Below are 24,590 nucleotides of genomic sequence, written 5' to 3'. Positions count from 1 at the left end.
AGCTCGCCGATATCTCAATGTTTCAACCGCATCTGGGCGTGCTGATGTCGCCGTCGAAGCATATACGTAGACCAGGATGGCGTGTTCCGTAGAGATTGATGCCCCAGGAACAAACCTGACTCCCACATGCGATATCCTTATTTATACGTAGACCCCGGTGCCAATCCTAGAGGAACGAGACAATAACCGTACCCGAGTATTATTAGCTCTCTACTATACAACGGAGGATTCCGATCCTAGTGCTTATGCTAACAGTCATTCCCGTTCTTACTCGAAGTAAGTTGTATGAAAGCGGTTGCTTCCCCGTCTTCTTGACTGACGCAGTGGCTAGTTTATCTAGGACCTGCATCATCCCACGCTTCTCATAGTCTGAGTGGATCCCACCAAGCCTCACCTGCCTTCCGTCGGCGTCATTTTGTACCTATGCCTCCACTTCTCAACCCAACGAATTCGCTCCGTACAGAAAGGCGGCTCCCGCTCGTCAGTCTACGGCATCTTTTTGAAGTGTTCCTATTATTGGCGCTCTTTTCTACAGCTTTGAGATCGGCTTTCCTTGCACGGAGACGAAGAACGATGACTAGTTCGGGTATGGGTCAAGGTGACTTGCCCATCAATCAAGAGAAGAAGTTGGCCATTCACCAAAGAAAAGATTCATATCAAGAGGAAGTTCATCTCAAAGGGGAGAATGTAGAGACTTTTGGCGCTACTTTAGAAGAGACGTCAAGCACAGAACGACAGAACGATGTCTTTCTTCGTCAGCCATCGCTCGACCGGGAACCGAACCAGTACCTCCAGTCGCTCCAACAAGAGACACTCCAGCCAGTACTGTCCCCGATCTATCCTTGGATATCACCGCCGCAGAACCTACCAGGACCATACGACGCGCCCTACTACCCAGTGCCATTACCTACTATTAAGACCGAAGAGTCACTTCACGACAGAACTGAGTCGACTACTATCAAGACCGAGCCACCCTCGGAAGACGTGCCCGAAGAACTATCAACTATCTCATACACCCGCCGCGTCTCGCCAAACAATATTCCCGACCACGAGTCACTTCTAGAAGGAACAGTCACGGTCTCAACCAAAGGCTGGCGACGCACTCAATGGACCGTCACCGCAGGTTGAGCCCCCTCTGCTACCTCTTCACCGCATGATCAACCCAAGCTAGGGGAATGTCGGAAAGCAAGTGCGATCGCACGCTCGCACAACATGCCTTCTTCCGTACAGCGACACCTTACCTCCCACGATAACGCACACTGCCTGGACACAAGCCACCATCGCTCGATCGCGGTCGCATGACCTCAGCAGAAGTGGATACTGAGGCTCAACGTTAAAGTGCTGAAGCGGACCAGTTTGAGCATGGAGTGTTGTGGCTTGCGTAGTTTCCACGCTTACTAGCTGAGGAAAGTGGAGTGAAAGTGGGGCGGGTAGTCGAAACTTGTCGACACGATGTATTGTTACTGTTTGCGAGGCTTAAGCCACAGCCGGCATGGGTAGATCCGGTTGCTTATCACGTTTTTCTTGCTTTTGTTGGTTCCGCGGTGGGTATTTGTCATGTTGGTATTTCGAGACGAAAGGTTCGGGGGATGTACCCGATCTTCCTCATGTTTCGGTGTACTTTAGCATTTGTTTTGTAATCTAGACAACCGGAATTTCCTGGCCTTTTTTCAAGTAATCGATCCGAATCAAGCTGCAAGCTACTCTCCAAGTATAAATCGGTACTGCTTCTACTTCACAAGCCGAGCGCATACCAAAGTCCCCGAGCGCCCAGACGACGCGTTATTAGTTCCCGCTACCTAAACCTAGTAGCCGTACTTTCGTATCGGAAGTCCCTGGGGATCGAATGACGTGATCTCGACAGCTTTACCACGGTCCGTTCTAAGCGCCAGACAAATGTGCCCATCTAAGCTTTGCCAAACAACTCATATGCTAAGCGCCAAAAGCAATTCCTACACATCTCACTGCAGGCTTCGTAACGATGATCATTTGAACTGCGTAAAGAGTACGTACCGCATGCAACACAGTCAGCAGGAAGTCGCATGGAGAGAATAAGTTAGCGGTCGATCCAGGTCGCTTGTATGAACCGTACTCGAACAAGAAGGAATATCGTCAATCGTTCTCGTCTATGGCTGCTCAGTCTGAGATGCTGCATTGGCGATCAGTGGAGTGCGTAATCGAGGAGTGTTGTGGGGAGCTGAAGTTGAAACACAGCCGTGGACCCACGTGCGTGTGGCGGGCTGTGTCGGGCTTGCTGACGTTGTCGGTAAATAAATCGATTTTGGACAGTCAAGATGAAGATATGCAGATGCTGTGTCGGTAGTATACTCAATTGCGAATACATGATGCGTTCGCGCTCTCCAATGTAGGTATCTCGTCCCAAATCAAACCAAACGCCTGAATAGATCCTCTGGCATAGCCTTCTTACGCCAATGTACAACAAGCCACATCTGTTCCAACCCAAATCACGCTAAACAGTCTATCTCTTCCCCTTCCAATCATACTTCTCGCTAACAGTATAAAACCTGATCAAACTCCTGGCCCCAACGTCGTCGTTTGTCCTGAATAGCTGCGCAACATCCACATTCAGCGGGCTGTCTGGCTCAGCGCTAGTGAGCAATTGGTGTATACTCGTCAGAGTCGACGAGATGGTGTATGCGGGTGTCCAAGCGGTCTTGAGTAGATCGAGGCAGATCTCGCCAGTCTTGAAGTCGACGTTGGGGTGGCAGATGGGCGTTACGAAGCGGATGGTGGGTGGAGTGAGGGGGTAGGTGGAGGGTATCGCGATGGAGAGGAGCCAGCAGCCGTCTGTGAGGTGTTAGTAGGTGAACGTGGTGATTCTGTAGGCGGTGTAGGGAAGTATGCGCCGGGTTCTGTGTACCTTCATATGCCGTTCCCTCTACACCTTTCATAACCGCTCTCCATTGCATCACATCGTCATCTGTAGGTCCGAGTTCGTAAAGCGCGTCGTTGGAGTCGTGTTGGTATGTTTGCAGTTCGGTCATCAGGCGCTTGATGGGCGATGCGTTGCGCGACGAGCCTGCCATGGTGTCTATATATGTTTGAGATGGGTCTTGATATTGATGATAATATTATAATGGGTGGAGACGATGCGCTGTATGTCTATGGCGGTGAAAGTGCGAGTGGAGGCTGACAGGTAGCTCAATTGTCGCATGGCTGAGCTGGCCGCGGTGATGCGCCGAGATCTGAAGCTTGAGCCACAGACTGGGCTGAGCGCCATCCCCACCAAAACTTTTGGAGATGGCATATCGTCACTGAGGTGCAGAGGCGCATCTTAGAGCACCCACCCCTTCGTCCAATTTCTGCGCATTAAAGTCTTATAACTCGACGCGTCTGCAGGCTTTATCAGCATTCTGATTCTATCGCACACCTCCCACCACCTACACAGTTGACAGTACGGAGAGTCGAACTCTTCATTGACGACGCGCGCATACGAATCGGGTCACATAATCATGGTCGCACCTACAGTTACCCTCACGCATTTGAACCGCGCCGACGGATCTGCGACATATACCCACAATGGCTACTCAATCATTGGCGCCGTCAATGGTCCCATCGAAGTACAGCGACGCGATGAACTACCCGAGGAGGCAGCGATCGAGGTGAACGTCAGACCTGCTATGGGAGTTGGAAGTATGTGTCTACGCTTGATGGGGTAGTGATTGGTATACTGACGGATATCCAGGTCCAAGAGAACGACATCTCGAAACACTGGTACACAACACACTGCGCAGTATAATTCTGACCCGAGCGATACCACGAACACTTGTACAAATCACACTCCAAGTCAGGAGTTTACCGGAAGAAGATAGCACAGCAGGCGTCAACACTGTATGTCCGATTGCGATACCGTCTCCCATGAACATCAATCGCTGACAGCCCCAGTCTCTGACCCTCCTCCCACACCTTCTTCACACTGCGCTCCTTGCCCTCCTCTCCGCATCGATACCCCTCCGCACAGTCCTCACTTCCGTAATGATCGCTCAACCCGCCTCGCCGTCTACAAACTCCTTCCCACCCTTACTCTCGCCCACCGCGAACGAACTACTACGCGCGAAACCCATACGATCGGTACACGTCTTCGCATTCTCTGGCGACAGGAAAATGCTGCTGAGCGAAAGCGAGGGAAACTTTAGCTACGAGGAGTGGAACGAGGCATGCCAGATGGCAGAAGATGCATGCTGTGAGGACGAAGACGAAGAAGAGGAGGGTGGTGTTAGACTGGAGGCTGAAGGCGATGCCATGGACGTCGATGCGCAGGTCGAGGGAGAGAATCTGGAGAAATGGTTGAGGAGTGTAGCAAGGAGGAAGGTGGAATATGAGCAGCGGTGGAAGAGCGCTACCTGAAGTCTGGTCGCGCATATACAATTATGACTGCAAGACAGAGGCTGAGGCTCTCGCTGTTGGATTCTTCGTCAGCCAGGAGGAGTAACACATAACCAGTGACTCGAGAGCATGGTCATAGATCGGGGAGAGCCCTTTACTGGGCTCGTCGGTCTCCTCGGCTCTGTACTCGTGGCTCCCATTCCACGAGCTTACTCGGAGTTGCCAAGCCACTGTGAGTCTGGAGCTGAGCACGGTGTGTCCAGGTGTCATGCCGCGAACATGAGTCTACTTTATTTGGACGCAGCGTTGCGCCGGCTATAGATGACTGCACAAAATTCAAGGCAATTCAACGCTGGAAGCACTAGTTCGACGAGCAACGATCGGTTTGTGGTGATGTGTGCGTGACTCGAGATTATGACACGGATATGACAAGTTGCGTTGGCGAGAAGTGGTGACTGGTGCGAATGGCGAGCTTTGTATAAATACTGCTGTGTATATTTTTTCTGCTATGTGAAAAATGCTATAGATACAAGAACGCTCAAAGCGCTAACGATGCGAGACGTATAAATGAAAGCTCGATGTAGGTTTCCAGTGTTGTACGATGGTACAAGATGATGGCAGCGATGGCGTGGCGGTGAAGTCGTCGTTCTCAGTCGTAAATCGTAAATCGTATAATGATCGATCGTCCTAGAAGGAGTTTTGTTGTATAATAGTTCGTTCGTCGTATGAGGATCCGAAAGGTCGTGTCCCAGCGCTATGCATAACCCCAAAATGAATGTCCATGAAGCCCGATGAAACTGGTCAAGCTGACTCGACCTTCTGTCTAATGAGTTTTTTCTGGCGTCCCGCGTGCTCAGCCAGCAGTCTCCCCAGAGAACCCTGTGCGTCCCATTCGGGGACCTCCCACATTGTCTTGCCTCTCGACTTCGCCTGGTCTTCAACCGTTTGGAAGTCTTCACTACATGCCTTTGCCTCTAGGAGCCATTCGTGCCAGGCCTCGGTATCAGGACAAGCATCGCTCATTTTAACCCATGCAATGCCTTTGCTGACACAAATGGCCCTCCAGAGAGCTTGTGTGAACGTCTCGTTTTCCGAAGGGTATCCTTTCTTGTCCATATCGGAGTCAGAGAGGCACTCGTTTTCAACTTCATAACACGAGGTGTCCCAGTGCAACTTGCTGTGCAAGGCAGCGACAACCCAGTACGAAGCGCCCAGTAGCATGTAGGAACCGGCCCAGGCGATCTGAACCTGAATCTGAGCATTGGCGAGACAGATGACGCCTCCCATAAGCATCATAGTGCCCACCAAACTCAGAATTCGGTATGCCGGACCGTGCGTCAAGAGGTAGTTGATGTTCTCTGGTGCGAAGTAGAGTTCTCGGGCCACGTCCTCCTCACAACGCACGATCAGGAAAGACCCCTTTGGATATCGAATGACAACATCTCCCCCCGGTACGGGTGTCTTTTTGTATTTCCGCGAGGGTAGTTCCAGCTCCCACTTGTTACCCAGTCCGATCAGACTGGAAAGAAGCGAGAGGAGTACCGTCGCTACCACCGACATGCCATCGTCCTGCCATATCGATAGCGCAAGGAGGAGAGCAGAGAGGGCGAAGCCGATGAAGTTTACGATTGTGAGTGGGCCAAAGGTCTTGGCCTTGAGCGGTCGGTCGTGGACGCGTTTGATTTTGACAACCCGTACGGAGAAGGGGTTTAGGTTATTCGCGTCACTGGTACTTTGTTAGTATGGCAGGGTTATGCTATGGTTGTAGATTGGTACGTGTGATGGCTAGTGCATTGTTGACTCCGGTCCACGGTAGACGTGTGGGGAAGTACCTCGTGGCAGCTGGCGACTACCGAGTTTGACCGAGAAGATGCACTTACCAGACGATGTTTCCAATATGATTGATGTGATCCCTGTGGTTCCCCGAGACGATGCCGGTTACGTGACCCCGGGATGGCTCTAGTTGAAATGGTCTCGTCGGCCTCATCAGGGCTTGAGGTGCCGGGATCAACCGTGGTAGGAATATCCATTTCGAAAGCGTCGAGACCTGAGCATTGGCGAGCACGGAACCCTCGCCCAAGATGGCGAGGAAACCAACGATATCCAGTTGTAGTTCATTGAGTGATATCTTCCCGTTCTCATCTGCGGGCAGCCAATACATGTCGCTAAGATACACGCGATCTTCAAAACTCAGTGCAAACTGATGGCCGAAGCTGAATGTGATGGGAACGATGCATAAATCTGAATCGACGCGCTATGATGCAGTGACAAAAGGGCCGCAAGCGTATATACAACAGAGCCAGGATTGAGGCGAAAAAAAGGCATGTATGATGGAGACGAAGCCCCAGCGTGGAGCAGGAAAAGGCGCGCGTACAGCGTAGACGCTGGGGGCCAAAACATGCGTCGCCCACCGGATCTGCGTGTGGCACCTCATTCCACTCCGGTCAGGGAGGCACAGGCGGCGCTGTCTCGAGGACACGGGAGTTGTGCAATCCCACAGCCCCCATGGATTGGGGCTTGTGCAGTTATTGGGTGCCTCAGGCTGAAGAAGTGAGGGGCAACATGGCTGACAGGGCCAGTGGCTAGGCTCCAGGGTTATCCGGCGTATGGCAGAATGCATGAGGCTTTTGCATAGCCTCCTTCATCGTGTGAGCGATGGGCAGTCCTGCCCAGCTTCAGCTTGACTTCCAACTTCTTTCTAGTAACTGATCCGCTTGTCGCAACGACATCGCGAAAGTTTGGATCGCTGCGCCCCGACTGCGAGTGGAGCTTGAACTCGTCTGTGATCGCCATCTTCGCCTGCTGCTCGCAACACCAGAACAGGCGCACGCACCAGGCTGACATCCCCGTGACACGATACGATAGCGACAACTGTACGAAACGTCGAGGTTTGCGCTGAAAAGACGTTAAAAGTGGTGTCGCATTCACTCGAGCTGTCAAGAGAAGGAAGAATTGAACGCAAAAAAGCGTGCGCTGATGTATGTGGTTGCTCCTTCCTTCTGTCTTGCGTGTCCTCAGGCATGGATAGTGCTGGTGGCATCGCTCCTTCCCAGTCATCAGAATCTATGAGCGCAAGAAACGTCATCGTCTAGTCAGGGCAAACGTCGCCGTTTTCTTCCCCTTCTCACGCTTTCTTTTGATCCTGCCGCTACGACATATGTACTTGGTCGTGGCCATCGCTCCAGGCATCACTCGTCTCCCAGCCTCGCGCATTTCCTTAGCCGCGGGGTATGAGGCGCAGCGAACAAACCACAGCCGCAACTACCTTGTGAATTCCAATACTAACCTAGTTCGCTACGTGCAATAGGCCGACAAGCGGGACAGCGGTACTTGAATTTGGTACACCATATCAATCGCCTGGTTAGAGCACCATCTAGTCACGGGGTGTGCCTTGAACCAACCTCGTTTCACGGGATCTAAGAATTGTGTTGGATATCCCGAATCATACACAGCCCAAACCGGTCAATCGAGAAAGGTCACCGAGAGCGGCGTGAACCAGTCGTGTCGCTTCATATCATTGTACCTGCAGTCTTATCGCAGGTGGCATGAGCAGCCGGTGATAGACGCTTCTTCATTCCACCGTCATCGGCATGCCCACTGACGCCGAACCCAAAACTTCGAGTGAGTCCCACAGAACCCGTCCGGGGTTGTTGGCAACGTGTGGTATTGTCATCCCCACATTGTGAGTCTCCAAGTCAAGGCTCATGTTTATCGCGGCTGTGTTGACTTTTGGATGCAGCTTTGTACGTGACAGGCACAACTCTCCAGGAGACTCAAACCGACCAGTTATGACTGTAGCTGACTCACCAAAGAAGAGAAAGAGGGCCCTCAGCCCGCAACCTACTAGGAAGATACCACTACATTCAGGAGAACCAAAGACCGTCGAGATGTCTTCCCCAAACGCTGAGGACCTGACCGAGTTTCAGAAGAGGGCGGAGATCCAGTTCAAAGCCGTTCTGGAAGGTATTGATCAAGTAGCCACTGCTCACGAGAAGAAGACACAGGATCTCGTGAAAGCAGAGAACGAGAGTGCTTGGGATCGACCAGTGAGACCCAAGGATAAATCCAGATCCAAAGACGACAAGCTTGAGGAAAGGGCTGCTGCCATCATCCGAGCGATTCGGGAGTATGAGCGGGTTGTTACCTTCGGTAACCGACCGTCAGAAGCCTTGCCCTTAGAAAATGATCGCGACATGGGCGGTCAATATCTTACCAACAAGGACCGCATAGACAACGAAAGCAAGCTATACCAAATCGCCAGGATCGTTCCAAAGGGTGCTTTGTTACATCTTCACTTCAATGCCGAGCTGCATCCTGAGATACTTCTTGTACGAGCGCGCAAGATGAAGAACATGTACATCCGCAGTATCATACCAATCACAAAGAAGGAGGATCTGGGGGAGACTGAGATGATTTTCAATGTCTGCGACCCAACAACCGTCGATCCTGGTGTCAACATCTTCTCGGACTCTTATCCCAAACTAATGGATCAGGAAAACCCCAAGGCTGAAAGCTATCTGAAGACTACCTGGATGCCATGGTCAGAATTCCAGCAGGAATTTGAACGAAAGTTCCCAGGTGAATACCAAGACGAAGAACCTGAGACTTTTCAAGCTGGACAGCCACAACACTGTGGACAGACAAAGCCTACCAAGCTTCGTCCCGCTGAGAACTGGTTAAGATCGAAGATGGTTCTTAGCCTTGACGAAGCCTATGGACCTACACAGACTGTGAATGGGTATGTGTTGCCCCTACATCATTGCGGTACTCGCTGACGTATACACAGAGTATGGGCTCGTTTCAACCAAGCTACCAGAGCTTTCAAAGGCTTACTAAACTATGAGAGCGTCTACAAAGAATACATAGGCGATGCTATTGACCGCATGATCGAGGAGAACGTCATGTACGCCGAACTACGACCAATGCTTTTGGACAAGTTCATCCCTGCCGACAGCGGCATTCACGAGAAGCGCATCAAGAACCACGAACAGATGCGACTCATTGTAGATGGAATGAAGGAAAAGAGGAAAATGCTTACAGAGCAGCATGGCAACGATGACAAGTTCCCATTTGGACTCAAGATCATATATTGCACACCACGGTCTATTCCCATACCGCTTATGCAAAAGGAAATGAGAGATTGCATAGCGCTCAAGATGGAATTTCCGGATCTTATTTGTGGTAAGCAGCACCTGACACTCAAAGCGCACCCATTTCTAACACCCCTAGGTTTCGATCTCGTAGGCGCGGAAGACCGGCCAAACCACATTGGGTTTTATAGGAAAGAGCTCGTTACATTCCAGGAAACGTGTAAGAAACTCAAACTGGACATACCCTTCATGTTCCACGCCGGTGAGACACTGCTCGACACCGGCGGCTCCTCCGATCCGGAGAACTCCAACCTCTACGACGCAGTGGCGCTGGAATCGAAGCGCATCGGCCACGGATACGCGCTCATGAAGCATACCCATCTCATTGAGAAATTCAAGAAGACGAAGACCAGCAAAGGTATCTGCATTGAGCTTTGTCCCATCTCGAATGAGCTTTTGCACCTTTGCAGAAACGTCAAAGAACACCCATACCCAGAACTGCTGGCTGCGGGCATACCTTGTACAGTCAACTCAGACAATCCGTCACTCTTCAGGTAAGCAATATTGCTAATACTAGTCTTTGGCCTCGTGAACGAATTCGATACTAATAACGCACAGCAACTCGATGTCCCACGAATTCTACCAAATCATGGTCGGCGACCCCACCATGTCCCTCTGGAGCTGGAAGCAACTGGCAAAATGGAGTATTGAATACAGCTGCCTCGACACCAAAGAACAGGATCGGGGGCAACAAATCTTGAGCAGAGGTTGGAAGGACTTTTGCCAGACCGTGGTTCGAGACTATGGTCCTCTCATGGAAGACGACGCTTCAGTCAACATCAATCCCTACAGGGCAGAGGCATCATATTCGGTGCGCGACGACAAGACCCATCCCGTTATCGAGAAGGCAATATCGGACATGAAGATGGCAGCGAAGAAGTCTCCAGGGCACGAGCATCCAGACGTGGTCAAGATAGAGAGGGAGAAAGCGAGGTTGTGGATGGAGTCTTTGGCTAGCAGCAACGTCCTCAAGCGGAACCCTTGATATTGCGATACACGAACCGTCAAGGGGCGATATTCTCTAATCTAGCTCGACGGGAGAGGAGAGTCGAATTCCAACATGGGCTGGCTGACTGGCTCGCGTCTGCTTTCGGGATACAACTGCAATATGCAACGCAACCATTACATGATGACTTATTTGAACTAGATTACGGCCGTCACGTAGATTCCCAAGGCTACGGCCAACCCAATACAATATTTCTGACTCTCTAAGTTCTTCACTAAGCCGCGTCCCCGACAGCACCTAGGACCCTCTTATCACTACCCGTGACTGTCTGCCCTTTCGCCTGCGCGAAGTTCGCGCTCCGCTCGTGCGCCGGGTTGGGACTGTAAAACTCATCGACGATGGGATGAATCATGACCGTCTGCTTCGATATAGTAAGCGTACTATTCGTGGGGACCGTAACCCAGTTATCTGTTCTTGTTAGCACACGATGCACCAGAAGGGACGTGAAGAATAACATACCCCTCTCAAACGTCAACGGCTCACTAGCCACAAGCACGATATCACTCCCCTTGTCCCTACGTTCCATAACGTAATCCCTCTCCCTCTCCTCGTCATCGACAGAAACACCAGCATCAGAGTCCTGAGACTGAGCGTTGAGTTCGCGCCAGCTCGTTCCACTGCTGAAGAAGAGGCTGGCTGCTTCATCCGTCTTACTACTCACGTACCGCGAGCAAACCACGCTAACACCATCCGTAACAGCGAAGTTGAGCAAACTCCTGCTATCCTCCTCGCCGACACCTTGTTCGCCCACGACGTCTTTGATGAAGCCATTGAGCCGCTCAATCGTCTTCAGTATCGCTTTACGCAGTACCGTATGTCCGAAGCCTACACCTGGCTCAACATCCTTATCGGGTGAAATACCAGCTTTATCGAGACAATCGAGAAAGGTAGCGAACGCCCACTCGCTATCCGTACTCCCGCCTACAACGTTGAACCACTTCTCGTCCAGACTCATAGCCAGTCTCCGCTTGATCTGTTTCCAGCATCCTATGCCGCCGTTGTGCATGAACATGAGGCTCTTGTAGCTGAAGGGGTGGCAGTTGCTGTCGCTGAGGTTACCCTCGGTTGTAGCGCGGACGTGGGCGAAGATGAGGCTCGATGTGGTTTTGGACGCGATGCGCGAGAGGTTTATGCAGTTCCATGCTGGGATCGTGGAGGTGAAGACGCAGGGCGTGGGACCGAGGGATGGGCAAGTGTAGTAGCCGATGCCGAAACCGTCGCCGTTGTGTGGGCGCCGTCTGTCCTGGTGGTGGTTAGTGGAAGGGGTGATGTGGGTGGTGGATGGTAACGTACTAGGCGGAGGCGCGAGTCGAAGGATTGCGTGAGGATAGAGTGTGAAGGATTCAGAATGAGCTCGGAGAGGAGTATCTCATCCTTGCCTTTGTAGACCTGTGGGTGTTAGCTGCGTACTGCGCGGGTCTGTGGTGCTCTGCTTACCATAAACCTACACATGTTGGGTATCTGTTGTTGTGTAGTCAAACTTCAGCGTCTCAAATCACGCAGAAGTAGTGACCCTGGTGCTGAATGTGTGGAATGGCAGTTGTGTCAAGATGGTGGTGCGCTGGCTGCGAGTTCGGGGCGGCGGTGTGTTCGCGATGATTGCGCCATCGGTCCAGGGCGTTGCTTGGGATATCATTGGATTCTGCACAGATTGCAGAGACGTCGCGTAGGCGCGCACGCGATATTACGGATTTCATCCTGAGACACGCGACATGCTATCACGAAGCGAGCCAGCAAAGACAGCTAACCCCACGCGTGGTTCGCGGAGGCATGCCGGGGCGGGGTGATCAGGGTTCCGCGGATGACGCACGTGTTACTTTCCCAGCTAGCGGCACTGTTAGTTCAACAATCACATGCAACTTCATTCATGTCGACCAGGCTATGTTGTAAGCCGATTACTCGGCGATTTATTCAGCTATCTGGCTGGCGCGGCTGGACTGCGAGCGCATGTTGCCCTTGCACCCAATTGTGTAGAGCGCCATTCCAGAGCAGACCGCCCAGTCCAACCATTCCGATCTTCAGACAAGCTAGACAAACACGCAACGCCGGGGATATGATGCGGTTATTGAACATGGGTGGGGTACAAGACGGTGTATCTTTAAGGCTTCATTGAAATCATGGCGAAGTGATAGCTGGAAAGGATGGGGGTATTGCTAAGGAAACACAAAGGTCCTCGCAATCATAGCACTTCCGTGGATCATGTATCATATCGTGTATGATCTCCGTGTTCGTCCAGGATACTGCAAACACTACTAGTCGTGCTCTCGTGGCTGGCTAGCGTGGTGGAAGGGCTGCACTGAAATGCAACGTTTCAACTTCGGACTCGTCGCGGACCTAGACCCGCTTACATGTCCATGGAGTCACCTCCGTTGGCAAAGTTGAAGTTTTGTTGTTGCTGCTGGCCAGCGGCGCCGAAGCCGAACTGACCGTCCTGGTTGACTTGAGGTCCGGCCTCGCCCATGTTCTCCGCCTCACCCTCCTCGTCGGCGAAGTACTTCTCGATGATGTTGTAGGCCTTCATGTAGATCTCCTCGTTGGCGTTGTTCTGGCACTCGTGGATCTTCTCCATGCCGCCGACCTCTTCGATGAAGAGAGCGTAGCGGTTGATGGGCTCGCCGCCAGCACCACCCTCGCTGGCCTCCTTGTCCATCTCGCCGACCTTGAGAATGTTCTCAAGACCATCGAGGGCGACTTGGATGATCTTGTTGTCGGGGCAGGCGAGGAGATCGCAGAGGGGCTTGATGCAGCCGCTCTGGACGAGGTAGCGGATCTGAGCAGGCTTCTGCAGACCACCGCTGGTGGCGTTGGAGATGGCCCAGCAGGCCTCCTTGCGCGTCTTGAAGTCGCCGTTCTGGAGGAGGTGGATCAGAGGGGGGATGATGTTAGCATCGATGACGGCCTGGATCTGGGTCGAGTTGCCGGCGGTGATGTTGGAGATGGTCCAGCACGCCTCCTTGCGGATTCCGTCCTTGGTGGAGCTGAGGAGGGACAGCAGGGCGGGGAGCGAGCCGCAGTTGATGATGACCTGGGTCTGGACGTCGTCGCCAGTCACGATGTTGCCGACGGAGCGCAGGGCGGGGGTCTGGACGGAGGTCGAGGCGTGCATGAGCAGCTCTACGAGGCGGCGGGGGATGCCGGCCTCGATGACGGCCTGGATCTTGTCGTTGGAGCCATCGGAGAGGTACGAGATGGCCCAGCAGGCGTCGATGAGGACCTCGTCGTCGAGCGAGTATACGAGCTTGGCGAGCACGGGCAGGGCAGGCTGGATCTGCTGGACAATTAGTACCTCGAGTTAAGTGGGGCAGCGAGCAGAACTCACAGTTTGCCAGTCGGGCTGAGGGGTCTTGCCGCGGCAGAAGTTGCTCAGGGTCCAGGTGGCATTGCGCAGCATGCTGAGCTTGCGGCTGTCGCCCAGCAGGGCCAGCAGCGGGCGGAGAGCACCGGCCTGCAGGACAAAGTCGCGGCAGGCGGGGCTGTCACCGGCGATGTTGCCCAGGGCCCAGACGGCCTGCTCCCGGACGTCTGGCTCGTGGCTGCTGAGCAGCTCGACAAAGATGGGCACGGCGCCCGCCTCGATGACGACCTGTGTCTGTTGCGCCGAGCCCGACGCGATGTTGGTGAGGGCCCAGGCGGCCTCGAACTGCACCAGCGTGTGCGGGGAGCGCAGGAACTCGACGAAGCGGCTCACGACGCCGGTCTCGATAACGCGCTCGATCGGGGGGTTGCGCTCCTTGGACAGCAGCTTGCGGAACTTGGTCGTCGCCTGGATCTGCTCGTCGATCTGTTCCGAGAAGACGCCCTTTACCATCTGGGGGAGCTCCTCGTTGAGCTACATCGCGTTATGTCAGCCTGCTACTCTCTCTCTCCCTGTGCTCGCTGAGGCACGGGATGGTGGGGTATACACGCACCTGGCTCTCGATGTTGCCGCCCTCATCGTCGCTGTCGGGGGCAGCGCCGAGCGAGGCGCCCGGCTGGTCCCGTCCAGCGATACCGCGGCGCTTTGCGAGGTTCTCCTCACGCTTCGCCCGGCGGATCTCGACCTGTTGCTCTTCACGGCGGCGGCGGAGTTCGTCTGGCTTGAAGGCGCTCTTTGCCTTGAACGTCGTGCGACGGTGCTCGGGGATGTACTTGTCGGCCATGCTAGCGACTCTGGTGGGCGTGCAGTGTGGGAGTCGGACAAGATTTGGGTGCGGCTGTTTGTTTGTAAAGGGGAGTAAACTTTCCTACCAGAGGGGTGATTTTGAAAGCGGAAGCGGCGAAGCGGGTATTGGCGCTAGCAGCTTGGCTCGAGCGCTCTACCCAAGCAACCACCACGACGCGTCGCGACTGTCGCAGTGATATGCCCCCGCCACCCTGCAGCTGTTTGTCACACCTGCACGCCCGTATTGCGAGACCACTACGACAGACAAAGGCCTAGTCTCAGCCACTTCGCCTCTCCTGCAATTGCTTCTCCTTTGACGGCCTTGCAGTCCACGCTAACCGCTTTCGGCCATCTCCAGCTGCAATGCCGCTGCAGCTGCCCAACGGCTTCACGGCTATCAAAGATGCCACCGAGGCGGAGTCCACGGTCAGTCTAATCGGCGTGCTGGTCAGTCTTGATCTTCCCAAAACAACGCGAGGCCCGGACATGGCCCTAGACTTCACTATTCAAGATGACTTCACGTCTGGTGAGGTTGGAGGTGAATCAAGCATCACCTGCCGATTGTTCAGACCAACCGAAGACAAGTTCAAGACCTGTGGAGTCGGCGATGTCGTCATACTCCGAAGGTGGAAGCTGCAAGAGTACCAGTTTCGCATGGACGCCGTTGGTTCTAGGACCTGCCACATGGTCGTCTTCCCAAGCCACAGGATTCCCGTTCCGGGGCTGAGCGAGGCGTTTCAGGCCGGCAGTCAAAAGCTGCCTCACGAACGGACTGGGGGCCCTCCCCCGACGATTCCAGAGCAGATGGCTGTCATACATCTAAAGCATGCATCCAAGGGCGCAGCACCACAAGTGAAGCAGCATGCGACCATTAGTGCTTCTAAAGCCAAGACAGCAAGGAAGAAGTCTTTAATCAAGGATTTTCAACTCGATACATTCTACGATGTCTGTGCACAGGTTGTCAAATTCTACTATTACCAGTCAGGTGATCGAGTCGACTTGAAAGTGACCGACTATACTCCGAACGAACAGATGTTCTACTACCCAGATCCAGACCTGGAAAAAGACTTCCCGGTCGGAGATAGGCCCTGGAGTAGTCCATTTGGTCACATGGTCCTCAACATCACCGTGTACGGAGCAAATGCGGCTTGGATACAGGAAAACCTTGGACAGGACGACTTCGTCTTCATAAGAAACATGCGAGCCAAGCTGGCTACAAATGGCATGTTGGAGGGTGCTTTACATGAAGACAAAATGAACGATTCAAAAGTCGATATTATGCTCCTGAAGAACGAGGGCGAGATCGAAGCAATTAACAAACGGCGAGAAGAGTACGAAAAGAAACGCGAGACCAAAACAGCTTTTCAGGCGTTGCAGAATGAACCAAAACAGCCTTCGGCCAAATCTGCCAAAGCGAAAAAAGAGGCCAAAAAACTGAAGCAACAAGCAGATAAACTGGCTGAGGTGGAAGAGCTCGAGCGAGCAGCACGAGAATGGGAAAAAGGACGGGGTGGTATTAACACAAACGGTAAGATCGACCCGACCTCCTTCTCTTCTATGCTGACTCTCCTCAGTCACTGCCGCTTTCCCCCATATGAAACTATCCACAATCTCCGAGATCATACACAACCCTCACCGGACGGTGACAACAACAGAAAAGTACACCACATTTGAACTTCCATTCATTAACTGCAGACATCGATCTCGCGTGCGCATAGTCGATGTTTATCCTCCTGAAATCAAGCTCTTCGCGCATAGCACAAGAGACAGGAAGTGGAACAAGCATCCCAAGCGCCAGAGCTCGACTGGTGCCCATGCGAACGAGAAGTGGGAATGGGGATTCGTTCTCCTACTCGAAGATGCCAACGTCCCTCGCGATACAGTGGCCGAGAAACTGCGCGTGGTCGTCAACAACGAAGCTGCGCAGTTTCTGCTAAAGATGAACGCTGTTGAGTGAGCAAACCTGTTCCTTCACGATTACTACCTTACTAATACTTTCGCAGTCTCACGAATCAGCCCAAGGTTCTCAAGAAACTCGAGGAGAAGCTCTTCATCTTGTGGGGTAACCTGATGGAGCTCAAGACCGAGCTGCGAGATCGAGGAAACGATCTGCCGCTACCGCCGGGAGACAACCGCCTACAGAACAAGCCCTTTGACGCTTGCATTGAAGAGTATGGCTGCGAGGTACCCCCGACAAAAGACCAGCATCAATTTGGCTATCAACGCATGTATAGGCTCGCGCAGACGGCGATTGTGGAATAAGCCCTTTCTTTACGACAATTCGGTTGACCTGCATACCTTGTATGCCTCTCATCTTATTTGATACCCTCTGTGTATTTGTACTCAGTCTCTCTGCTGGCAAGGCGTAAGGGATGCGCAAGGGCTGGATATCCACGTGGCGATTACAAAGGATGACCGAGACGGGAAACCTAGCAGGCGAGACACGTCCACTTTCCTCGGTCTTCCGCAACGTGCGATAATCGATATGGAAAGACGGAAAGCTTGACTTTTAAGATTTGGACCTGGCCTTCATCTGCGCTCTTTTCCGAATGTCACTAGGATCATAGCTCACTGCAGATGCAGCCAGGGTATACATGGAATTGTACGTAACCGGCCAACGAACCAATCAGCCCCATCTTTCTCCACGTGTTGGAGCGCACAGTCGCTCCTACCCTTCAACAGACCGACCTTGTTGCGTGTGCTGATCTTGGAGGGCCTAGTATCGTATTCGTCAGATTGCGTGATCAAACGTGCTTGTAGCGAAAGGTCACCCATCAGTCACCGCGCCTTCATAGCGCCGAGCTCGGCCTCCTACTACTGCCTATTCGAATCCGCGACACAACTACATCCGTCTTGTATTTCATCAATTAATGTCAAGTTGTAGGCTGTCATCGTTACAGTACTCACCAAGACCGATGCTGTGCAAGAACTAGGAGTAGTACGCAGTGGAAGATACTTCGTGCAACATCTCGGTACCGGACATCTACATACAACAGATCCCCCAAATAGTGCCCACAAGTACAATTTACATTATGGCTCTGGAGGTCACTTCGATGATGATACAGACTCCTGGCGCCAACATCGCCGTCACAACTCCCTTGTCACCACACGAGGTTTCCATGAAGCTACCAGCGATACCGCCCGTTCTGGACGCCACGCAAATCCATGGCCTTCTCGATCCAAGATCTATATCCACCGACTTCGATAAACTGCGTTTCGAGGCCGCGGCACATGAGCAACTCACACTTCGCAACGAGCAGTTCAACAAGACCGCCTTACGAGCTGAACAGCCATCCTCCACTCTCCTGATCTCCTCCCCATACAACATCCCAGGCCATTACCTCGACCTTTCCTCTCCGCACCTGACCACGTCTTCCAGGCTGCTCGCACTAGCTCTTACAGTCCTGAGACCAGCGACACCCACTTACGCAACCGCGTCCTACACCCAGGCCCTGAATCTCGACTCTGTCCTGACCGCTCTGCGCGATCTGATTGGAAGGGAAAACTTCACCTGGAGAGAAACCAGTTTTTACGTTGTGGTCTTCCGCTCACAGCTCAAGGAAGGAATCGACGAGGAGTATCTGTATCGACTCGACGAAGAATCTCATCGGGAGGCGTGTGAGAGTGGGGGCCTGTTGAAGTATTGGTTCGGCAAGGCAGATGGGGAGAGGAGGAATCTTGCTACTTGTACGTTGTTGTTCCCTTCCTTCCAATACCCAAAGTGAAGTGGTTTAGGACGGGCTCCGCTGACAATAGTTGTAGGCTTCTGGCATAGCAGGGAAGATGCGTACAAAGGAGGGCTGGGGCCGTGGCATAGAAAGGCGAGGGCTGCTGGACGCGAACTGTATGAGAGCATCGTATTTAGTACGTACAGGTTCACAGTGGCGGATGGAGCGGAGGAGTATAAGTTTGAGGAGTGGGTCAAGTGAGGTGGGGTGTCTCGTATGAGGGACATGGGTGAGATTGGTCAAAACGTTCAAATGTGCAAGAAGGAGAGGAAGTGGCAGGACCGGAGAAGATGACGAAGCCAATATCAATAGCAAAGAGGGAGTATATGATAGAGAAAGTGTAGGTGGGTGTAGCTGGAAGAAATCGTGCAGCGGTCGTGGAAAAGTACAGCATTCAATTGCCCAAAATGATCTATACCATGCCCTACTGTACAGCGCATCTTCCGCATGCAAAGTTCGAATTACATAGAATAGTTCCGATCCATCTCGTTCGTGGAGAATAGTTGGCTTATGGTCGGATAATGCGGAGGCCGTCTTTCGGGGGTGATGCTGCGCGCTTGAAGGACTGTTCCTCTGTCAGTATTCGGTCTCTTATGCCAGTTCCAAGACTAATTGTATCTTACGTTGTCGCACTCTTCCCAGGCCCTTCCGGCACCGAAACCGAGACCGGTGAACGCGGGCCATGCGCGGCGCTTGAAGAGAAGTACGGAGAAGACGACGCCGAATGACAGGCCGAGGCCGGAGCGGATGAGCATTGAAGAGAGGCAGCGGTCCCACTGGGATCATGTTAGCATGACTGTCCGATAGCGTTCCAACATTCTTGTCTCGGCGTATGATCGAACGGAAGTTGGCAGTAGTCGCGTGAGGCGGGCCAAGACTGCCATTATTCGACTACCCCGCTTCTGGCATATCTTGACGCCTCTTTCAAGATGTGCAGATGTTTTTGCCATGCCTCAGAGGCCTCTTTCCCGGGGATTGTACCTTTTCGTTGAGGAGAGCTTCGCTCATGGGACGTGTGGTGCGCGAGATGGGAGCGACGGGCTGGGGGGTGTTGTCGGCCATGGCGGGCGTGTTTTCGAGTGCAATTGGGCGGTTCAAGGGCGCACTCGGTGTGCTGGGGGTGATGGACAGCGGTTCGACGTGGTGTTGATGGGCGCTGGGCGGAGCTCCAAGCGGAACTTTGACGTCGCCGGCACTTGGCAGGGCAGGCACGACTAGGATGGCTGGTCCGTGCCCAAACTTTTTCCGCATACCAGGCCTTTGCGATCTGCTCCCGTTCTTGCATTCACAACGGGAACGAGGTGACAAGATGGCACCAATCAAGCCAGTAGGATTTCTTCATACTCATAGGTATATACATAGCTGACAACATAGCAGGCCTCCAAGAACGACCCTGCGTCGACCCGACCGCGGCTGCAAGCCATCAACCAAGACTTCTCCGACCTCGACGAACAGATCCGCCAAGCTGTGCATATTATAGGCCTTCCCGAAGACTGGAGTACCATACAGGACCACGACACAAGATCAGAAATCATACGACGACTTGTGCGCGCAAGAGCGGAATGGGTTCTGCGATGGATCCTCGACAAGTTGAAAGACGAGACGGAAACCGGGCGGACAGCGCGAACAAATGCCAGCGCGTGGCAGCTTCTCGACTGGATGATACATGTCTTGCCCGTCTCAAGAAGCGCACCGCATCTACGCGATGCCGCCTTCCCCAGTATCTTGGAGAGAACCCTCGTTGAGAACTTCAACACAGACGCAGTCCTACAGTCGACGGCCACTTCAGAAGACGTTCACATGAAAGATGACTCCGAGTCGAGCGCGACCGTCCGCGAAGGAACCAAACCATCCAAGAAGCGCAAACGAGGAACCGCTGAGGCATCATCGGCAGCATCGACAGCAGCCGGCCCTGTAAACCTGGACCGTCTTTTCGGCGTGGTCAGGACTGTGGTCAACTCTATCGCTCGCTTAGCCGGAAGCGACCAGAGCGACGACACTACCCAGGCTGAGCTGATGAAGATGGTTTTGAGGACGGACAGCGCAGAAGCCTCGCGCATCCTAAGGTTCTGGCTTACTGCTGTCCGGATATTGTGCGCGACTCCTCCATCCACTTCCGAGGATACTTCTTTGGACGAATACCTGAACCTGTCGCTTGCGCTCGACATGTGGGACCTGCGGACCGCTGAGGTCAAAGACGAGACTGGGGCATCCGCCGAGGAGTTCAACACCGAGTGCCTTGTACCTATCTTGACATTGCTGGAACTTCTCAAAACGATGCGTAGCGATGGTACAACAAGAGGCTCTCAGAGAACCCTTGATCGCGCAATCGCAGCGCTCGACAAGCTTCTGGCGAGACACCTGCTCGCACCTTCAAGAGCAGCTTTCTTTGCAGATGTCAGTGTCGCTACAGGCTCTAACGATGTTGGTCCGAACGCCCGAGATACCACAGTCCTTGCAAGTAACCTGGAACCGCTCCGCGCAAAGCTCCTCCAGGCTGCGCAGATTGAAGATGGTGGCGACGCGCTACCCACAGAGCTCGCATCTCTTTTCAACACAGTCCCTCATGTGCTCGATCTAGCAATCCGCGCCTCTCCATCACGGACGCCCAGGAGCAGGGCGATGGAGAAGCCTTGGATACAAGCTGTCTTTTCAGCGCTTGCTGAGTGTGCTGGGTGCTCGCTAACAACACCTCCGAAGTTTATCACACGGCCGACGGCCGTTACTGCGCTTAGCGGTGCTATCCACGTTCTGCAAGCGCATGAAGTAAGCCTTTCTGCAGACCTTGTCAAAAAGATCTTCTGGTATCACTGTGGTGTGAAGTACCCCGAACGCCAGGAGAAGCAGGTGCATTGGTCCTTCATCGCATCTCTGATTCAGCTCGACTCATCGGTCTTTGTGGAGTCGAAGTTGGGAGCCAAAGTCACGCAAGAGCGTCAGACTGACCTTACTGAGTTCTTGTTCGAGAAGATAACGGCTTCAGAGTTGGAGGGCACAGGCTTTACCGACAAGCAGACAGCCATTGCCTCTAAAGAAAAGCGACATACTGCATCCAACAACGAGGCTGGTGCTCCTTTAGGTCGCGCTGAAATTCTGGAGAGGATCATCAACCCACTGATGCTGGCGTTTGTGCGCCACAGGAATCTACTCGGCTTCATCCGGAGATGGGATGAGCAGTTGGTCAAGAGCTACAGGCACGGCAAGCGCAATTCTCTCAAGGACGGACAGGAAATCATTTGGGAAGATCGCGCCCTGCACAATGCTCTAGCGGAGTCTCTCGAACCATCCTTGACCCAGAACCAGATAACAACACTGATTCAGGAGCATGCGGAGCGCCTGGCGCAGCTTGCTGTGGCAATCGAGACCTCCGCCGAAGAGAACGTCAAGGTTAGGAAACTCGCCGCTTACAAGAATGCAGCAAGCAGTGCTGTCCTGCTGCCGGCTCTTCTCCAATCAATCCAGTCCGAGAACACGATCGAAGCACTTAAATCTGAGCTTCATGCTTTGTTCCTCACATACAAGACATGGGTTCAGGAACTCAATTACAGCCGTTACACCAAGGCCCACCTCTCCTGGTTCACACTGTGCCAGCTACTAGAGAAGTTGTGGCCCATCGAGCTTCACGCATCATCCCCGCTGCAACATGAGCTACTCTACCCGCTGCTCGAACAAGCTCTGAAAGTCAAGTCAGCAGGGCGCCGAGACGCCGGCGAAGGCGCAGATGCATCTGCAAGAGCTGCTGCAACATTGTTCTGGCTTAACACTTGTGATCGTCTTCAGACCCTGTCCGGTTCGGAGGATATTATTCGCAGTGGTTTAGGCAAGGCGATCAGCTCACTGACTTCCGACCAGCTAGAACCCGACGCACAGCAGAAGATGATCCAAGTTTTCTGCGCATACTCTATCAGTCTCCTCGAGCACGCAGATAAGGATACATGCCGCCAATCTTTGCATGCCTTACTATCGAAGCTACCTCAATTCGATGGCGTTACCAGGGATCTCATCTGTCAATCACTTTCTCAGTCCATCCTCGAGCATGGAAACTCCGTCATACAAGACGCATACTGTGCAGCTCTTGTGGAGGCTCTCGGTCAGGGAGCCGGAAACAAGATGCCTGCTGTGGTCGGCGAAGCAATACTTCATATTCAACCTTCGGCTTTGTCCCGCGAGCAAAGACAAGCCATACTGGACCGCACGACCGAACTCCTCGACCTCGGACAGAGCGACACAGTAGTACCCTTAAGCGTCATGGCACATCTCCAATATGTTCCAAATGCAACAGCCAAAGTTTCTACCGACGCAGACGTGATATTCGACGTCGCAGAACAGCTGCATCGTCAAAATCTCGAAACAGATGCAGCATTGCAGCTCCTGCGAGAGCTCGTCCAAAGAACCCTTGGCCATATCATTCCGAATCAGGCTCAAGCCCAAAACAAAGAGTTCTTCATCGCCTACGCAGGACGGCTGCTATCCATTGCAAAAGCCACCAATAAGTGCACGCTAGCAAGGCTCTCGGTCTTGCGAGCGACGTCGGTTTCCCAAAAGCAAAACTCATTGCTTCACATCGAGCGCTATGTCGACCTGCTCAAGCAATGTCTTGGTAGTGAGGATATTGCACTGCTTCAAGGGTCGTTGGACGCTTTCAACGAGCTGTCCATAGACGCCTTGAAAGAAGTGAAACAGCTTGGCCGCGTGCAGGCATGGCTCCGCACATGGCTCAAGGACGCCATTGACCTCGAGCAGTACATCGATTCATCGGTTCTCATCCCGAGCGAAGTTATAGACTACTTCGCACGAGTATACACATTGATCGCCAAATACGAGATCTACCCAGACGTCAAGTGGCTGATCAGCCTGGCGCTCACCGTCCTCAGAAGTAGCCCAGTTCGCATACAAGATAACGTGTATACAACACTGCGCAATACGCTCGGCCCGCTTGCCTTCCACGAGAAGCTAGACTTGGTTCCAACAATGACTGTTGATCAAAAACAGCCAAACCTTGCCGCGTCCTACCGCATCCTCGACGATCTTATCAAGACCGTGGACGACCAGCTGGAGTCCAACGCCGAGCTCAAGCAGAGGCAGCTTGCACTCCTACCTAGGATATGCGTTCTGCTTGCCGAGAGCCCCGACTATGATTCTTTCAACGCTCTGATCGGCTGCATTGACACGATTCTAAACGATAAACCCTCGCTTGCTTCACAACACAGTATCGAATGCGTCTTCAGCGTACTCGTAAAGCTCACATCCCGAAGCAGCCCCGTACTGTCATCTCAGTATGCTCCTGAGATCTTCTCAAGGCTCTGCCATACGAGTCGCCTCACCCTACTCGTACACCGTGGCCGCCTAGGGGGACGCTTCCACCTCCTCTTACCACTTCTGCAAGGCCTGCTGTTCTGCCTCTTCATCCCGAATGCTAGTCGCAGTGGCGCTCTGCCTTCGTGGCTACGTACCGTCACAGCTACGGAGCCAGTGCGTCTCACACCCGCAAATGCAGCGCAATTTACGCGTCTTCTCTCGACTCTGTGCAACCCACCGCAATCTTCTATCACAAAGGCACACCAGCATCATCAGTCACGTAACTCCAAAGACCTCAATGACCCCATCAAGGCAGCCCGCGACAAGGCTAGCAAATTCCTGTACCCTCTCCTCGCATCGTTCTGCCGCTTCCAGCTCAACGGACGCTTAGATCAAGAGGTGAGGGAGAAGTTGATGCCAGGCATCTGGGAAGTTATCGGCACGGCGAGCTTGCACAAGGATGGACTAGACGCTATGTTCGCCGGTCTAGGCAGAAGTGAGAGAGACATTTGGAAGGGGCTTTGGGAGCAGTGGGAGGGTGTACATGGGAGGAGGCAGATCGTTGGTCACGGAGAGTAGGATAATATGTACTGTGAGAGCGCAGGAAGGATTGTTTGCGACTATTGCAAATGCTCCGCCTATTGTTCGTTACATGGGGTTTGCGATTTCGTCTCTCACATCAGTGCCAAGAATTCCACCTTCACTTCGCTCTCATTGCCGCGCTATTGTCGTCGCAGTATTCTCACCTCGCTATTGTTATCACAGGAACAATAGACCAGCATTGCAGTACGGCCCTGGGCATCCTTATATCAAGTAGTTCTGGCCTCTCCTACTTTCTCCCAGCAACCTCTACTCCCATCTCCTCTTACCAGTACCAATTCCAAGCCACTTCTTTATACAATCTTCAAATCTCTCCTCAC

The 24,590-nt window shown here is 53.1% G+C and overlaps 11 protein-coding genes across 11 annotated transcripts; 6 read left to right on the top strand and 5 right to left on the bottom strand.

Annotated features, from left to right (window-relative positions):
- Nucleotides 1-423: 423 nt before the first annotated feature.
- Nucleotides 424-1,128, top strand: J4E79_008259 (uncharacterized protein; the record flags this gene model as incomplete). The annotated part of the gene is made up of 1 exon (XM_049357118.1): nucleotides 424-1,128. The coding sequence occupies one exon, from the start codon at nucleotides 424-426 to the stop codon at nucleotides 1,126-1,128; it is 705 nt and encodes a 234-aa protein (XP_049208482.1).
- A 1,351-nt stretch (nucleotides 1,129-2,479) lies between these two features.
- J4E79_008258 (uncharacterized protein) lies at nucleotides 2,480-3,047 on the bottom strand (the record flags this gene model as incomplete). The annotated part of the gene is made up of 2 exons (XM_049357117.1): nucleotides 2,480-2,808; nucleotides 2,882-3,047. 2 exons carry the CDS (start codon nucleotides 3,045-3,047, stop codon nucleotides 2,480-2,482), a joined length of 495 nt encoding a protein of 164 aa, XP_049208481.1.
- Nucleotides 3,048-3,473: 426 nt separating this feature from the next.
- Nucleotides 3,474-4,368, top strand: J4E79_008257 (uncharacterized protein; the record flags this gene model as incomplete). Its single annotated transcript, XM_049357116.1, has 3 exons — nucleotides 3,474-3,654; nucleotides 3,707-3,852; nucleotides 3,907-4,368. 3 exons carry the CDS (start codon nucleotides 3,474-3,476, stop codon nucleotides 4,366-4,368), a joined length of 789 nt encoding a protein of 262 aa, XP_049208480.1.
- Nucleotides 4,369-5,148: 780 nt separating this feature from the next.
- Nucleotides 5,149-6,508, bottom strand: J4E79_008256 (uncharacterized protein; the record flags this gene model as incomplete). Its single annotated transcript, XM_049357115.1, has 2 exons — nucleotides 5,149-6,073; nucleotides 6,228-6,508. The coding sequence occupies 2 exons, from the start codon at nucleotides 6,506-6,508 to the stop codon at nucleotides 5,149-5,151; spliced, it is 1,206 nt and encodes a 401-aa protein (XP_049208479.1).
- Nucleotides 6,509-8,234: 1,726 nt separating this feature from the next.
- On the top strand, nucleotides 8,235-10,482 carry J4E79_008255 (uncharacterized protein; the record flags this gene model as incomplete). The annotated part of the gene is made up of 4 exons (XM_049357114.1): nucleotides 8,235-9,085; nucleotides 9,134-9,528; nucleotides 9,577-9,991; nucleotides 10,056-10,482. The coding sequence occupies 4 exons, from the start codon at nucleotides 8,235-8,237 to the stop codon at nucleotides 10,480-10,482; spliced, it is 2,088 nt and encodes a 695-aa protein (XP_049208478.1).
- Nucleotides 10,483-10,717: 235 nt separating this feature from the next.
- On the bottom strand, nucleotides 10,718-11,955 carry J4E79_008254 (uncharacterized protein; the record flags this gene model as incomplete). Its single annotated transcript, XM_049357113.1, has 4 exons — nucleotides 10,718-10,911; nucleotides 10,963-11,746; nucleotides 11,797-11,892; nucleotides 11,941-11,955. 4 exons carry the CDS (start codon nucleotides 11,953-11,955, stop codon nucleotides 10,718-10,720), a joined length of 1,089 nt encoding a protein of 362 aa, XP_049208477.1.
- An 892-nt stretch (nucleotides 11,956-12,847) lies between these two features.
- J4E79_008253 (uncharacterized protein) lies at nucleotides 12,848-14,642 on the bottom strand (the record flags this gene model as incomplete). Its single annotated transcript, XM_049357112.1, has 3 exons — nucleotides 12,848-13,771; nucleotides 13,823-14,332; nucleotides 14,412-14,642. 3 exons carry the CDS (start codon nucleotides 14,640-14,642, stop codon nucleotides 12,848-12,850), a joined length of 1,665 nt encoding a protein of 554 aa, XP_049208476.1.
- Nucleotides 14,643-15,007: 365 nt separating this feature from the next.
- J4E79_008252 (uncharacterized protein) lies at nucleotides 15,008-16,906 on the top strand (the record flags this gene model as incomplete). Its single annotated transcript, XM_049357111.1, has 3 exons — nucleotides 15,008-16,172; nucleotides 16,219-16,597; nucleotides 16,648-16,906. The coding sequence occupies 3 exons, from the start codon at nucleotides 15,008-15,010 to the stop codon at nucleotides 16,904-16,906; spliced, it is 1,803 nt and encodes a 600-aa protein (XP_049208475.1).
- A 770-nt stretch (nucleotides 16,907-17,676) lies between these two features.
- J4E79_008251 (uncharacterized protein) lies at nucleotides 17,677-18,573 on the top strand (the record flags this gene model as incomplete). Its single annotated transcript, XM_049357110.1, has 2 exons — nucleotides 17,677-18,331; nucleotides 18,407-18,573. The coding sequence occupies 2 exons, from the start codon at nucleotides 17,677-17,679 to the stop codon at nucleotides 18,571-18,573; spliced, it is 822 nt and encodes a 273-aa protein (XP_049208474.1).
- Nucleotides 18,574-18,880: 307 nt separating this feature from the next.
- MIC10 (Mitochondrial inner membrane organizing system component) lies at nucleotides 18,881-19,434 on the bottom strand (the record flags this gene model as incomplete). Its single annotated transcript, XM_049357109.1, has 3 exons — nucleotides 18,881-18,937; nucleotides 18,996-19,148; nucleotides 19,354-19,434. 3 exons carry the CDS (start codon nucleotides 19,432-19,434, stop codon nucleotides 18,881-18,883), a joined length of 291 nt encoding a protein of 96 aa, XP_049208473.1.
- A 247-nt stretch (nucleotides 19,435-19,681) lies between these two features.
- On the top strand, nucleotides 19,682-24,249 carry J4E79_008249 (uncharacterized protein; the record flags this gene model as incomplete). The annotated part of the gene is made up of 2 exons (XM_049357108.1): nucleotides 19,682-19,699; nucleotides 19,750-24,249. 2 exons carry the CDS (start codon nucleotides 19,682-19,684, stop codon nucleotides 24,247-24,249), a joined length of 4,518 nt encoding a protein of 1,505 aa, XP_049208472.1.
- Nucleotides 24,250-24,590: the final 341 nt, after the last annotated feature.

The sequence above is a fragment of the Alternaria viburni genome, assembly GCF_023758015.1.
Source record: "Alternaria viburni strain BMP 2772 chromosome Unknown scaffold_19, whole genome shotgun sequence".
Lineage (NCBI taxonomy): Eukaryota > Fungi > Ascomycota > Dothideomycetes > Pleosporales > Pleosporaceae > Alternaria > Alternaria viburni.
Note: the sequence above shows the minus strand (reverse complement) of the source record. Positions and strands in the feature narration are given on the sequence as shown.